At 40.7% G+C, this 15,123-nt stretch overlaps 1 protein-coding gene across 10 annotated transcripts in view; it reads right to left on the reverse strand.

Annotated features, from left to right (window-relative positions):
• Positions 1–2,292: 2,292 nt before the first annotated feature.
• Positions 2,293–15,123, reverse strand: part of MTM1 (myotubularin 1) — a 96,086-nt gene continuing 83,255 nt past the window's right edge. For 7 of the 10 annotated variants that reach the window (XM_081043453.1, XM_081043457.1, XM_081043452.1 and 4 more), the window contains 2 exons: positions 11,224–11,400; positions 2,293–4,885 (listed from right to left, as the gene is read on the reverse strand). In XM_081043453.1, coding sequence (XP_080899579.1) covers positions 4,718–4,885; positions 11,224–11,400 — 345 coding nt within the window. In that variant the 3' untranslated portion in view covers positions 2,293–4,717. The remainder of the gene's footprint in view (positions 4,886–11,223; positions 11,401–15,123) is intronic. The other 3 variants (XM_081043456.1, XM_081043460.1, XM_081043455.1) reach the window with 2 other exon arrangements.

Here is a 15,123-nt window from a genome sequence, read left to right on the forward strand (position 1 = left end):
GGAGCTTCAGGTGGTGGGACCAAAGACAGTATTGAGGGGCAGCGCATTGGGGAAGACTTCCATAACTGAGTGACATTTAAGCTGATAGAGCTCTATTGATATTTGTTGAATGAATGACAGCAGGAGGCGGGGCTACTCCTCTTCAGTTTCTTTCTCCTCTCTTCACTGTAGCGTGGCCCCCTGCCCTGGGATCTGGAACACAAGCCATAGCACCTCCTTGCTGCTTAGTGGAGCTAGAGCAGGCCTGCTGCCAAAGTCACAGAGTTGCTCAAACTGGGCTCCTGCTTCCCGTAGCTGCTTGAGCTAGAACCTGGGCCAGTGACTTTTAACTCCGTTATTTGGCTTCTGCCACAATGAAACAGCTCTCACATATGTCTCCCAGGGACCTCCTACTATCCAAGTTGATTAGACTTTTTTTCATCCTGAATTTACCAGCTCTCTCAGGCTAAGCACTTGCTCTTTGAAATGATCTCTTCTGTTACTTCCCATAATACAACTGTTTGCTTCTACATTGCTTAGACCTTCCTTCTCCATCTCATTCTGGGTGGGTCTCCTCTTCCTCAGTCTGCCCCTTAAAATCTGGAGTGGGGGCTCATCACTTTTCTTCACTCACTTGCATGGGCACTGTCATCCACTCCATGGTTTTATCCCCCAATTTGTGTTTCTATCCCTGATTTCTTTTGTGAGCTTCAGGCCTTTATACTCAACCACGTCTTGGATGCCTGTCCTCTTCATATTCAGCATGTCCCCAACTGGCTTCAGCACTGCCTCCATTTGCTCCTCCGCTGATACTCTGTTTCTGGAAATGCTACTACTTGCCACCCCACTGCCCTAACAAAAACCTCAGTATCATCTTTGACTTCTTTCTCACCTCTTCTTTACAATCAATCACCAACTCCTGGTTATTTTTCAATCTGTATCTCTACTCATCTGTACTCCAGGCTGTCTTCCACACCTGGTCAACAATAGCCTGAACCTGGCTTGTCCCCATTCTTGTCACCCTCCAAATGGCTGCCAGAGACTTACATTTCATCATGTAGCTTCCATGTCCCAAAGCCTTCAATAGCTCCTAGGGCATGGAGAACAAAATGAATGTTAACGTGGCCCCTAAGGAGCTCCATGACTGACTCCTGGCTACCTCGCAATCATCTTCTGACCTCCTGAACTGTTAAGATACTAAATGTGTTATAATAAATCACCACTAAGTTTGTGGTGATTTCTTACAGCAGAAACAGAAAATATGCGAGGCAAGTGCCATCTTGTGTCATAAATATTATGTGCACAAGCGATTAAAATGCATTTCTGAGAAGGGCTGTGTTTGGGGTGTAAGGAACCTTTGAAAATATGCAGCCCATACCCTTGCTGAACGGATGGACACTGAGGTCTCCGCCCAGGCCTCACACCTTCCATCCAAGTAGTGCAGAGCCCAGATGAGAATCCAGGTGTCTACACATCCAACCAGGGTTCTTTCTAATACAGGCTTGTGACTTAAAGCTCTGGAAATGAGGTGAACAACTTTCTTTTGTAATTTATGTACAATGCACCGTGAAACGCAGTCAATTTCAAAAGCATATAAACATAAATTAAACACTGTAAACGAATAAGCCATGTTCTCCAAAGCTACTAGAAAAACAAACTGTTAGGCCTTAATGGTCATGTCTAAACTTTTAGCTACCCTACATGGTTTAAATACATTATTGCCTTTGCTTTTAAAGGATAAATTATGGCTAATGAGGAATAATCCATATCTAAATGTAAGCCTCATAAGGAAATGAGAACATTTTGTTTTGCTGATCTTTCATCTTCCAAATATGTTTAATACAAAAGACTGTTCATAATTCCTTAACTAAGTTATAAACCTACCAATAGAGGTTGGAGTATTTGTCTTAATTCAAATATTGGTATTAAGAGTATCATGCTTTTCAGTGATGGTGAACCTAAGAAATTCAACTGCAATCTACAACCATGTAAGATTTTTCTGCGAATGTGCTAATCCTCATTTTTGTTGGTGGGCTACATGCTGTATACATTTCTTAGGTCCCTTGTGTGTCTCCTGCTTTTGCTTTTATGACCAACAGCTATGTCCTCCAGTCTCAGGTGTGTACACTCTAATAAAATTCCTGTATGTTAAGAACTTTCCCTTTATATAGTCCTGTTTTTGCCTAATGCCCCCAAATGCCACAAGAGTTGTCTGAATGACCGAAACCACAAACCTGCATTCTGTAGAAAGGGCTTTGGGTGATGAATTACTAGTCAGCTTATTTTGAAACTTTTGAGTATTACTCCTTCCAAAAAAGCGTAAGGATGAGCTTTATTGCATTACCAAAAATAGATCAGGAAGTGCCACTATATTTAGAAAAAAAACCTGTTGTATTATCAAAAGAATGTGATTCCAAATTATTTGAAGGGCTGCCCCAGGGAGAGAGATTTTTCTACTTCATTCCAGAAGGCAGAGCTAAGGTATTCAGTGGGAACTCGAGAGAGGCAGAATTCAGTGTAATTCCTGCATACATTTGTTTTGATACTGTGGGACTTCGGGCATGTCAGTGAACCCCTGGAGCAATGACCTTCACCCTCAGCTGAAAACTAGGGATAACAGACTATCAGTAGCCCATGATGTAGTGAAGTTTAAACACAGCAATGTCTCAAGAAGAATCTCGCAAAGCATTTCAAATACTCATAGTTTTAAAAGATACACTCAATCTTTTAAGAGTCCATCAGGTTTTAAAATAATGGTTAATTTACTATAACTATTTAGCATTTTTCAGATGCCCACAGACAAACAATGTAACTTCCAATTGGCAGTACTACTGAAATTCTTACCTATAGAGACATCCAATATGCCTTACTCGACCAATGTCTTACTATCCCTTAATATCACGTGCTGTGCTCTCCATCCAGTGTGAAGTCTTGTGTCTATGCATTCCAGCACTTTTTGAGAGCTAGCCTCACTAATAAAGACAGCTATGACTCCTACAATCTGCATTGTTAATGTACTTAAATGTCCAATATTGTTGGCATTTGGGGAGAGCCCCACCAGGTTGCTAGTAAGACAAAGAGCATGTGAAGTCAAGCCAGGGAACGAATAAAAGATGAATGACACCATGCATGTTTAAGACACATATACGGTTACATCCCTGAAAATACAGTGCTATGTTGTTAATATATTTATTACAGCAGGTCTTTAATCATTATTGCCATGAAAAATGTTTCATGAAATTTCACAAAATCTTTTAAGCTCTTAGCATTAGTTTTTTTTTTCTCTTTATGGAGTGACACCTTGTTAATTTATGAAATATTTACAGCGTTTACAAAAAGCAAGAGAATGTCTAATAAAATTTCTTATACATACAAAATTTATACATTATACTACTGCTTTTGAGATGTCTTATTTGGTAGACCAATTAAACTATGACATAAAATAATTTACAAAGATATATTTAATCTCTCTTAATTCATTGAAAACAAAACCGTATTAGCTATAAATAGTCCTTTACAGATCATTGTAAAACACATTAATTGTTTTAACTCTAGCCTTAACTTTTACAAATATACTTACTAAATGAATTAGTTCATATAGCAAATAGAACTGCATTTGAAATTTCATTTAATACTATAGGAAAACAAAAACACCTGAAAAAGCAAACTGCAGGGTACTTCAAGTAAAACTTGGGGAACTAGTTTTTACGTATGCTTGTGGGGAGGGGCACCCAACACCATTTGAATTGAATTTAATAAACGTAATACTTTTAAGAATACGCTCAACAAATGTACATCTGCAGCTTTTATTTCAAAAAATGATGCTCTAGCAACAGCTCAAACATCCAAGATGGTCAACCCTACGCTTTGGCAGAGAAGCTGGTTTGACTAGAGCAACATTTGCGAAAACATTCACCTCAGCAGCATAAGGCATCTGACATCCTTGCACAGTGCTATGTAAGGGGTTTCCCACAACCTGAAAATGGTTCCGAATTTTAGGCAAGCTCATGGAGAAACTTAGAAACTAGAACTGACAAAGTGAAAAAAAATCAAATCATAGTTAACTGGGCCCCACAGGTGTTTTATTTTTTTTAATATAAAAATATTCTTTTCTTGAAAATTAGGGGAAAACACTTCATATTCCAAAATTTCAAAGTAATGAAAAACTCATCTACACAGCTATTTTTCCTTAGGTCACCACGTAACGGTGGTATAAAATTTGGCAATTATTGAAACACCGAGCTTTTGGAGAATGCCTTTGGAAGCTGAGCTCAATTTGGTTTTGGCAGTAACACACCTTTCACATCTGGGTTCAGTTTAGATAATCTGAAGCAATGCTTATATGCAACCTGAGGAAAAACCATTTTACAAACTTTCTTGTCCCCTTCACTTTAAAATAATGTTGTTCCAATTAAGCCCACAAATTACACATTATACACACAGCATTTCTAAAGAGGCGAATTAAATTTAAACTTTATATTTTTTGAACACTGCTTTTGAAAGGTGTCAGGATTTTCCCAAACCCCATCTGGGTTCCTTTCTTCTGATTGCCGTGTAGCCACTGTAGTTTTCTTGTAATATGTATTCTAGAAGGCACATATTCAAGAGTTTAAGATTATGTTAATTCAAGTTCTACATGGAGGTAAATATTTTCATCTACTTTGTACAGAGGCCCCAAATGCAAGTCAACTATTTCCTTTATTCAGAGCTTGAACACAGTGCCAGGCAGGGCTCCCTCTCAGAAGTGGGTTTGCACGTGGGGCAGCATTTGGGAAGGGCTGGAAGGTGAAGTCGAGGGGTCGGAAAGCTTGGCAGAGTTGGCGAGCTGCAACTCCTCCAGCCGCTTTATGTATTCATCACGCAAGGCCAAGAGCTCCATGTAACGCTGCTCCACTGGGTTCGGCTGCTGGAGAGAAGCACAAACCCGAGTTAGCACTTGGTGCCGGCCACTTCTCGAAAATTCACCTGCTGCACACATCTGCCACAGGTCCTGCTTTCTGAATAAGGCCCCTTATTGAGCTTTAACATGTACACAGTTTCCTCCAATACTGTGTAACTTAAAAATACAGAAAAGGACAAAGAATAATAAAATACCACCAAGAAATAACTAATGTACACATTTCCTCCCACATGCGTCACCATCTTTTTAGTTTCTCAGCCTAGGCACAGCTCCTGTCTCCTGTGTTGCCCAATCCCAGGCTCACTGCCCTTTTGCTCCCAGAGGTAACTGGTCTTCCCAAGTTGGTGGGGGGCCTTCCTTCTTACGGAGATTTGTGACACTTCGGCTATGAGTGAGTAGCCAGAAACAAAACACGCTATTACCTTCTATTCTGTGAAAGTTTACATTAATGGGGGTGTTCTGTGGTTATCGATTGATATTTTGACCTGACATTATGTTTCTGAATTCGACCCTTGTCGAGTTCCACTGAATGAATAAACTAATTTATCCATCCAGTCCCACACTGATGGATAATCGGCGATTTCCAATGCTCCCTGCTCTTACATGCAGTGCTCTACTCTCCTTGGACACATCTTCTCAGGCACGTTTGCAAGTGTTTCTCAAAGGAGTTTGCCCAGGGGTAGAACTAGATGCTGCCAAATGGCTCTCTGAGGTGGTGACGTGACGTGACGCGCCCACTAGTGAGTGGCAGTGCCTGTTGCCCCACATCCCCACAACTTGGGAATAGAGGAGTCTTCTTTTTTTTTGCCAATTTGAGGACAGTAACGTGGGGGCTTTCAATCGCAGTGCTCTGCTCTCACACATCTTTTCGTGTGCTATTGCCCACAGTAATGCATGGCTGACGGCAGCGACTCTGATGCCCGCAGGTGTCGGTGTGAATCTCAGGTTGCCTCTTAAAAGCTGTGCGACTTAACCTTCTAGGTGACCCCACCTCCCTATCTGTCAAATGGGAATAAAAACAGCCTGGACCTCACAGGGTTGTTGTGAGAGTGAAGCCAGTCAACACAGTCCGTCTTGCTACAACGCCGATTGCTTCGATAAATAGCACACTGACGGCAGTGTAAAGAGAGAAATCAGGCTGGAACGGAATGTGTTCTCCCCAGCATGTTAATTTTTCAAACTTTTGGACTGATATATAAATGACACACTCATGTGCATAAATCTTAAAATGTTCAGCTCAACGAATGTTGACGTATGTAGACATTAATGTTATCACCGCCCAGGCCAATGTAGATAACAGAACAGCCCCCAGAAGATTCCCTCACCAGCACATTAATGTTTTGAAGTAATGAAGGACAGGCTTCTCGAAAGCTTGAGCAATATATGAAGACATTAACAAAAAAAGCCACAAGTGTACGGAAGTGCCTTCCTTGAGTGCTAGTGGCTTCCAGAACTGTCCTGCTTTCCAATGCATTAAGCTAGCTATCCGCCCAAGCTGTGTACACCAACAATGAAGCTCTGAAGACGATTCTCTGATGAAGCAGGCTACTCCCTAGATCGGACTGTTCATGCTGACAACGGTCTCTGGAGTAGAAGCAGATGCCCTCCCGGACCTGTGTCTCAGACAAAGGAGCACAAAGCCTGGGGTTTAAGACTGTATTAGTTTCCTGTGGCTGCTGTAACAAATTAATACAAACTTGGTGGCTTGCAACAGAAATTTATTTCCTCTCAGTTCTGCAGGCAGAAGCCCCAAATCGGGCTGGCGCAGGGCCGTGCTCCCTCTGGAGGCTCTAGGGGACAATCCTTCCTGCCTCTTCCAGCTTCTGGTGGCTCGAGGCTTCCTTGGCTTATGGCAGCATTGCTCCAATTACTCCTATTTTCATATGGCCCTCTCCTCTATATGTGTCTGTGTCTCAAATCTTCCTCTGCTCTCTCTTACAAGGACACCTGTCGTTGGATTTAGACCCCACTCTAAATCCAGAAGGATCTCATCTGGAGAGTCTTAACTTAATTACATGTGTAAAAACCCTCTGTCCAAAGAAGATCACATTCACAGGGTCCAAGTGGACATGTCTTATGTGGGCCACTATTCCCCCCACTACAGGCTGCCAAGGAGTGATCAATGGAGGCCAGATATCACGTTTGTACTGCCATTGTTGCTTTCATTAGAGCTCTGCTTACAAAGGTCCACAGGTTTGGAGAGGTCTCCTCCAAATCCTTTTCTTCCTGGAAGCCTCATTCTTCTCACTGTGATTTTGCAGAATGCGAGGTTTCTCAGAAATGCATATGTGTCATCAGAACAGGGATGTCTTGCAGAGTGCCTGGCACTCAGTAAGTGCTGTGCACTGCCTGTTAATATCCTTTGCCCATTTTCTCTTTATGCATTCCACTGAGGTCCAGACATGGTTCTAGGCGCTCAGGATCCACCAGTGAACAGAGGCCCAAATCTCTGTTTCTATGGCGTTTACCTTCCAGCAGGGGGAGACAAACGATGAGTACAACAATCCTCTGAGTTATGTAGACCTTTCAAAGGGGATGAACACTGTAGGAAAGTAGTGGAGCAGGGTAAGAGGGATGGGGATGGGCGAGGCGTGCTTATCCTTCAGACAGTGTGGTCTTGGTACCTGCACTGACGACGTGACTGCTAGGGGAAGGCTTGAAGGAGGGGAGGGAAGGAGCCAGGCGGGTATTTAAAGAGTGTTTGAGGATGAGCAAGAAGCCCAGCGTGGCCAAAGCAGAGTGCATGAGAAAGTCGTTGGGGAGGAGACCAGGCAAAGAGGTCTTTCAAGGACAGCCTTAGCTGCCACATTGAGAACATACTAGAAGGAAGCAAGGATTGAAATCAGGGAGTCCAGGAACACACGGCTGACAGTAGGTGGCCTGGCCCAGGGTTGTGGCGGGTACTGTGAGAAGTGTTCAGAGGCTGTGTGGGTTTTGAAGGCCGGGCCCAACAGGCTCTCCTGGTAGACTAGATGTGGGGTGTGAGAGAGAAAGGGATCAGGATGACTCTAAGGTCTCTGGCCAGAGTGACTAGGATGGAGTTGCCAAGAACTGAAAAGGGAATGCAGAAAAAGGAGCAGGTTTGGACATGTTAAGTGTGATTTGCTATGCCAGCACCATTTTACAACCAGGCTATCATTTCCCTATGCGTTACGATGCTGCCTTCTTATCCTACACCAAGTCTCCACATCTACGTAGTCTGTTTCTGGGCGCTATGCTGTTTCAAATAAGTCTTGACATATATCAGGGCAAGGTCTGCCTCGGCATTCTCCTCCAAAATTATGTTGGCTATTTTTAAGACATTCCCTGTTTCATATGACTATTAGAAATCAGTTTATTATTGTATCAGCAAGCACAATTAAATAAGAAAAAGAAATCAAAGTTAAAACAATCATTTTTGCCAATGGCAAGGTTGTCTAATTAGAAAATTCAAGAGAGTAGACAGAAAAACTATTAGAAATAAAAAGATAATTCAGTCTGGTAATGGGTACAGAATATATAGAAGCCATTAGCCTATAGACAAACAAAACCCATTTAGAGGATATAATAGAAGAAAAGTGTCCATTTGTGATAGCATACCAAAAGACAAAATAACGAGAAATGGAATTTAAAGTCAAGTGACTTTAAATACTACATCTCAACTTTTTACTTGGGAAATGAATTATGAAGGAAAGAGTAGGCTAACTCAGCACAGAATAGAAAACAGGCAATCAGCTAGGTATGGAAGTATTTTTGGTTTCCAATGATTTTCATATTCGTATTCCTTTTAACTTTTTTTTTTATCAGAAATGACTTAAACATCACCCAGGCCACCTGTGAATATCTGACTGTGCTTGTTCTCATCCTTTAGTTACCACTATGCAAAATGAGAACCTGCCCAGTGTAACCCTGCTTGACCGCTACATGGGGTGCAGTGGTTCCCTAAGTATGACATGAGGCTTACCAGCAGCAGAAGGTCCCATTCAGGTTTAGGATGTGACTAATTCATCATACTTCTGCTTTTGGCGTGAGCCATTTCCTCATCTTAAACAAAAATACCAAATGTGCTTATTGATAGCTTGTCAGATGTAAGCATTGGTTTTTCCATCAACTCTGCTGAGTTTTCATGTCATATGAAGGGTTGGTGGCTTTTGTTTTTAGGAGCACATTAAGCTGCCTTCTTCTAGGTGAACAGCTCATTAGAGGAAGGGGCTGTGTATGCTTTAGGGTCATTCAGTACTGTCAGGACACTACAGTGCTGTGAACGCTCTAGGAATCGTTTGGATACCACCTGGGCCACACAACTGAGTAAGAATTTAACTTTTAAGTGGTGAAGTATATTCTTTTAGGTTTATACTTTATAATGTAAAAAGTCCTATGTGATCGAATTTTAATCTATTTCTGAACGAAATAATGTTCTACATAAGATCTTTAAGGAAATCTAATGCACTTAATTCACACATCTATTATCGCATTTCTCCCAAGCATTATAATTATTGGCTTATGTTCCTGGGTGCTGCTGCTAGCCTGGGAGCTCCTTGTGTGTGGGCAGAGATGACCCGCTTTTAATCTCTGTGTCCCCCTCCAGTGCCTGACTCATGGGGAACATTTAGTATTTGGGGGATGGAAATACGAAGTGCTGAGGGGCATAACGATATGCATGTGTAGGACCCTCCATGTTCAGAAAATCTATATTGAAAGGATAAGTTATTTTCTTCTTTGAGTAAATTTCACAGATCGAAATACAGATCAATTACTGTCACAAAATGAAAACCTCTCCCAAAGAATGTTCATTTCTATCTGGCCAGTTTTATTTTGCTAATGTATGAGACTAAGGGGACAGATATATTACAGAACGTTCTTCTGATGATGTCCCTTCCAACTTGCCTTGTCACACAATTATTAACACCTTTATATATTCAGAAATAAACTGCTTTAAATTCCTTGAATTTCAAGAATTTTTCCAAGTAAATATGGGTGAGGGGAGATTATTTAATCTGTACAGAAACTTTCTAATTACCAGTGGTTTAAAAAAAGGATATAGTCAGTAATATTGTAATAACATGAATAGTGTCAGATGGGTAATAGACTTATTGGGGTTACCACTTTGTAAGGTATATAAATGTCTATTCACTATGTTGTTTTGTACACCTTAAATTAATAAAAACAGCCACAATTAATACAGAAAAGGCTTAACATACAGGACAAACAAAGTGCTCATCTATATATTTTTTAATTAGAAAAGGGACATGTCCTCTGTAATGGCTGTTAGAACGCTGGAAAAATTCCCATTTCCTCTTTACTTGATATTCCACTCACTAGAACTACTGCTAAATAAATGCCCTCAACATGCTTCTCAAAGCCCAAACTAAACAAGTGAATGTACTCCAGCCCTGGAATCTGTCACTTTCCAAAAGATTACACATTTCCACCATTACTAAAACGCAAGAGCCTTTCATGCACGCAGCAGAGACCCTGAAATGAGAGTGCCAGCTTGAACCGGGCATTTCCCCGATGAGAAGCAAGAGCACAGATTGGCGTGTGGCCAGCTGCCTGAGTGGAATAAACACTCTAAGAGACAGACTGCGGCACCCGGGGCCCCTGCTGTTGCCCACCGATTCCTAGCAGGACTAAAGCTAGTACTTAGGCAAGACTGGACGATGAGAACAGGTAGTCGACCATCCAAACCTCAGGAAAATGTACAAACCTTTACAATAAGCAATCACAAATACTGAATATTTATAGCTTTGAGAACAAATCACTAAATGGAGGCACTTCTGAACCTTTATAAACAGGCTGTATTTTCCTTCTGATTTTGGATGGAGTGGGGGTGGGAAAATGGAAAGGCTCACTGTGTCTTTAATAAAATGTGGCGTTTCCGTTTTTGAATGATAAATGGCAAATTGAATTTACTAGCCATTGACAGAACAATTATCTTTATTTTAGAAGTAAAGACCCTCAGGAAAGAAAGCACTCTGATGTTAGTTGACCTGGTACATACAGCTGAACCAGACAGCAGAAAACGTTTTCTTTTCTATGATGTGCGACAACTTCCAGTGATTAAAGGAATTCCTTGGCTATCAAAATGTAGAAATTTTCCAGAGCCTTAAATCAGTTTGCATTTCAGTGAAAATTTTATATTATTCACGTTGACCAAAAAAATGTAAGTTTAACCCCAATCAAAATAAACGGCTTAGTAATTATAAACAATTTTTAATTAAAGTTGCATTTGAAAGCAAGTGTGACTTTTTCGTTTCCTATTTCCCCCCTCATAACATGAAAAACGACTACCAAATAACATTAGTAAAGTTCAGAAGTACTAATCAATTGGCATCACTGTCTTTTAACAGTGCCAGTTCACATACCTGTTGCTTGATTCTGGGGTTCCACCTAATGTAGTAATTCACCCAAAGTTCCAAGTGACGCATGCTGGCAACTGGATATAAAACTCGATTGATTTCTTTAGTATAGAAGGGATTTTTGAATGTGTCTTTATTACTGTTTATCAGCGACCATAAAGAAACCGTTCTTTCTGTAACTTTCTATAGAGAAAGAGAAAATGGAAAGCCGAAGTGAAAACCCACGAAAAGTACACAAACCATTTTACAGCCTGTGGCAAATACAGTTGAGCACCAACTTGAATCACACATTTATATTATCCCCATAATAGCTCAAAAAGCCTCATGGGCCAGTGACTGCTCTGCAGCCACTTACTGATAATTTGCATAGATAATGGCCTAGCTTGAGAGCCATTATTTCTGCGGGAAGATAGAGGTGCAGGGTGCTATAACATTAAATGCAATTCACTGATCTAAGAAGACTATTCCTGGGTAGGTAAAACATTTATGAACAGATGGGCAGTGTGCTCTTTTTAATACAGCAGAAAGAAAAATGATCATAAAATCCCACCGACTTTTTTTCATTTTTGTGTTTGTTAGAACTATGAAATCTTAACCTGTATCCATTTGACTGTAGGCATCTGGATAATAAAGTTATTTTAATCAACCATCCAGATGTGTAATCTATATCATGCCAACATCCAGATAGTCTGAAAACAGCTGGGTAACTGACTTCACTGAATCTTCATTTTTAGTCTGGTATCCTTTATCTCATATGGATATTCACATTTTCATTGTTTTCTGTTTTGTTTTGTTTTTATTACAGATTTTTACCGATTTTGCCCATAAACTAGAGAAAAAGCAAAACTTGGGAAATGAAAATACAAGTATCAAAATTACTAAAGGCAGAATTTAAAACCCTTACTACTAATCACTTCAAAAAGAAAGGACCAATAAGCTAAAACTGGAAGCTAAAAAGAACAGCTTGAAATAAGTGACAGAAGACATTTCTTTTTTTTTATGATCTCTGTTTTCTTTTTCTTTTTTTAAATTAAAGTTTATTGGGGTAACAATTGTTAGCAAAGTTACATACATTTCAGGTGTACAATTCTGTAATAAATCATCTATATATCACATTGTGTGTTCACCACCCAGAGTCAGTTCTCTATCCATCACCATATATTGAATCCTCTTTACCCTAATGTACCACCCCCTCCCCCTTCACCCTCCAGTAACCACTCAACTATCATCTCTTTGTATGAGTTTTTGTTTCGAAGACATTTCTTTAACCTACGTACTTCGTTCATGTGAATGATAACAACGGCAGAATAATTTGGCCGTCATTGGAATCCACCTAAAACTTCATTTGGACCTTTCTCCTGCCACAATCTATGCTGCATTGTATTTATTTACATGCTTGTTTATTATTATTATACATGCATATAGTTTAACAAGTCAAATCTCTCTACAAGGCTTGTTATGAAAAAAAGCAGCCTCTCACTTCTCTCCCTGGAAGCAACTATGCTTGATTTTTCAAATGGATTATTTGGTATTTACCTCCAGATCTCTAAATAACATGCTTTTCTTGCTACCTGTTGCCTATCCAGCTATAGGCATGAACTACGACACTGCCACACACACACACACACACACACACACACACACATATTTACATACTTTCCATTCTGCCCCAGACTCCCAATATATAGCGTAGCTTTGATCACATTGACGTTTAGTGTTTAGATTCCTAGGATAAAGCAAGTGCGGTTCCCAGGGAAGGCATGTAGTTACTAGTCTGTGATTTTTTTCCAGCACATTTTTGTTGTTGTTTTCCCTTGACTGAACAAATTGTCTGTTTGCTTCCTTTTCTTGGCGTGTATCAGTAATTGAACCCCAAACTCTCCCTCCACTGCCTCAAGCTTCTGTCAAGACACTGCAGATCGAGAGCCCTCAGTTTCATTTTTGGAGGAAAGCTGCACTGGTCACGCTGCCCGGCTCGCATCTAGGATCTCTTTTCTGTTTTACCCTGAGGAACCCCGCTCGCCTCTCTCTGTGCTGCAGCTCCTACTTCCTCAATTCCAGTCTTCTTCTTGTTTACAATGGAGCACATACTACAGTAGCTTCCAGAGAAAGGGTGTGTGTGGGAGATAAATCTTTCTTGATGCCATATGTGTCTGAGACTATCTTTGGTCTACCTTCACATTTGGTTAACGGTTTGGTGGCTGTAGATTTCTAGGTTGAAACCATATTCCCTTAAAATTCTGAAAGCAATGCTCTACGGACTTCTAGCTTCCAATATTACTGTTGAAGAATTCAGTCTTCCTGATTTCTGTTTTTTCGCAAAAGAATCCTTTTTTTTTTTTTCTATTCGCTAGCTTAAAGGATCTTTTGTCTCCGGTGTTCTGAAACTTCACAAAGATGTGCTTTATTATAGGTCTATTTTTGTCCATTGTACTTGGGCACTTAGCAGGCTTTTCAATATGGAAACTCAAGTACTTCAATTCTGGGAAATACTTTCAAATTATTTCAGTAATTTCCTATCTTCTGGTTTGCCTAGTTTTCTCTTTCTAGAAGTCTTATTATTTGGATCCTGGAACTCCAGGACGGATCTTCCAGTTTCGGGTCTCCATGTTTTACCACTGTCTCTACACTCTACTTTCTGGGAGATTTTCACTTTATCTTCCAACTCTTCTTCTGAGTTTTTGACTTCTGTTGATATCATGTTCTTAATGTCAAGCTCTTTTTTGATCTCTAAATATTCTTTCCAAATAACATCTTGTTATTATTTCATGGTACCGATATTCTGTCTTTCGTGGGATAGTGAATGCTAGCGTTTTGTCTACGTTTCTCCCCTCTCTACCTGCTAACTATTTTCTCCAACCTGCTTTCTCTCCCTCTTGGTTGTCTGCTATTTCTTAAGATTGAAGGACTGAAGAGCTGACTGAAAACTCTGAGATCATGAGTCTTGTCAGCTTGATTTACTGTATGGAACCCTAGGTGTTGGTACCTCTAGGTCTTTCGTCATGGGCCTGTAGTCAGGTTCCCCAGAGGAATTTTTTTTTTTTTAATTGAGGTGGTGAATTGAAAATCCACCATTTTAAAGTCTACAATTGAGTGGCTTTTAGTACATTCACAATGTTGTATAACCACCACCTCCATCGAGTTCTAAGGTACTGTTATCATCCCAAATGGAAACTTCGTACCCATTAACCAGTCACTGCCCCCTTTCTCCCCTCCCTCCCGCCCCTGTCAACCAGAGACTTCTTTCTGTCTCTATGGACTTGCTATTCTGGATATTTCATATAAACAGAATCATACAATATGTGGCCTTTTGTGTCTGGCTCTTTTAACTGAGTATAATGTTCTCCAGGCTCATCCATGTTGTAGCGTGTGTCAGAACTCCATTCTCTCTTAGGGCTTAATACTATTCCATTGTGTGAATATACCACACTGTGTTTTTCTGTTCAACAGCTGATGGACATTGGGGTTGTTGCCACCTTTTAGCTATTGTTCGTAGTGCTGCTATGAACACCTGTGTACAAGTTTTTGTTTCAACCCCTATTTTCATTTCTCTTAGGTGTACACCTAGGGGTGGAATCGCTGTGTCACACGCTGATTCTACATTTTGCTTTCTGAGGGACCACCAGACTGTTTTACACAGTGGCTGCACCATTTTACACCCTCACCAGCAATGAATGAGGGTTGTGTTTTCTCCCCATCCTCGCCAACAGAGAACGTTCTTTCATGCTCCCACCTGGGAGATAAGGACCTGCTACCAGAATGCTGGGAGTCAGTAGAGGAAGTGATCTGGGCTCTCCCAAGCCAGCTCATCTCCATTCATCTCACCCTGATGACTTCAGGTCCCCAGCCCAGAGACTACTGTCATCCTCTCTCACAAAGAAACCTCTGTCCGAGTCCTCAGCTCGA

The sequence above is a fragment of the Rhinolophus hipposideros genome (assembly GCF_964194185.1).
Source record: "Rhinolophus hipposideros genome assembly, chromosome: X".
NCBI lineage: Eukaryota > Metazoa > Chordata > Mammalia > Chiroptera > Rhinolophidae > Rhinolophus > Rhinolophus hipposideros.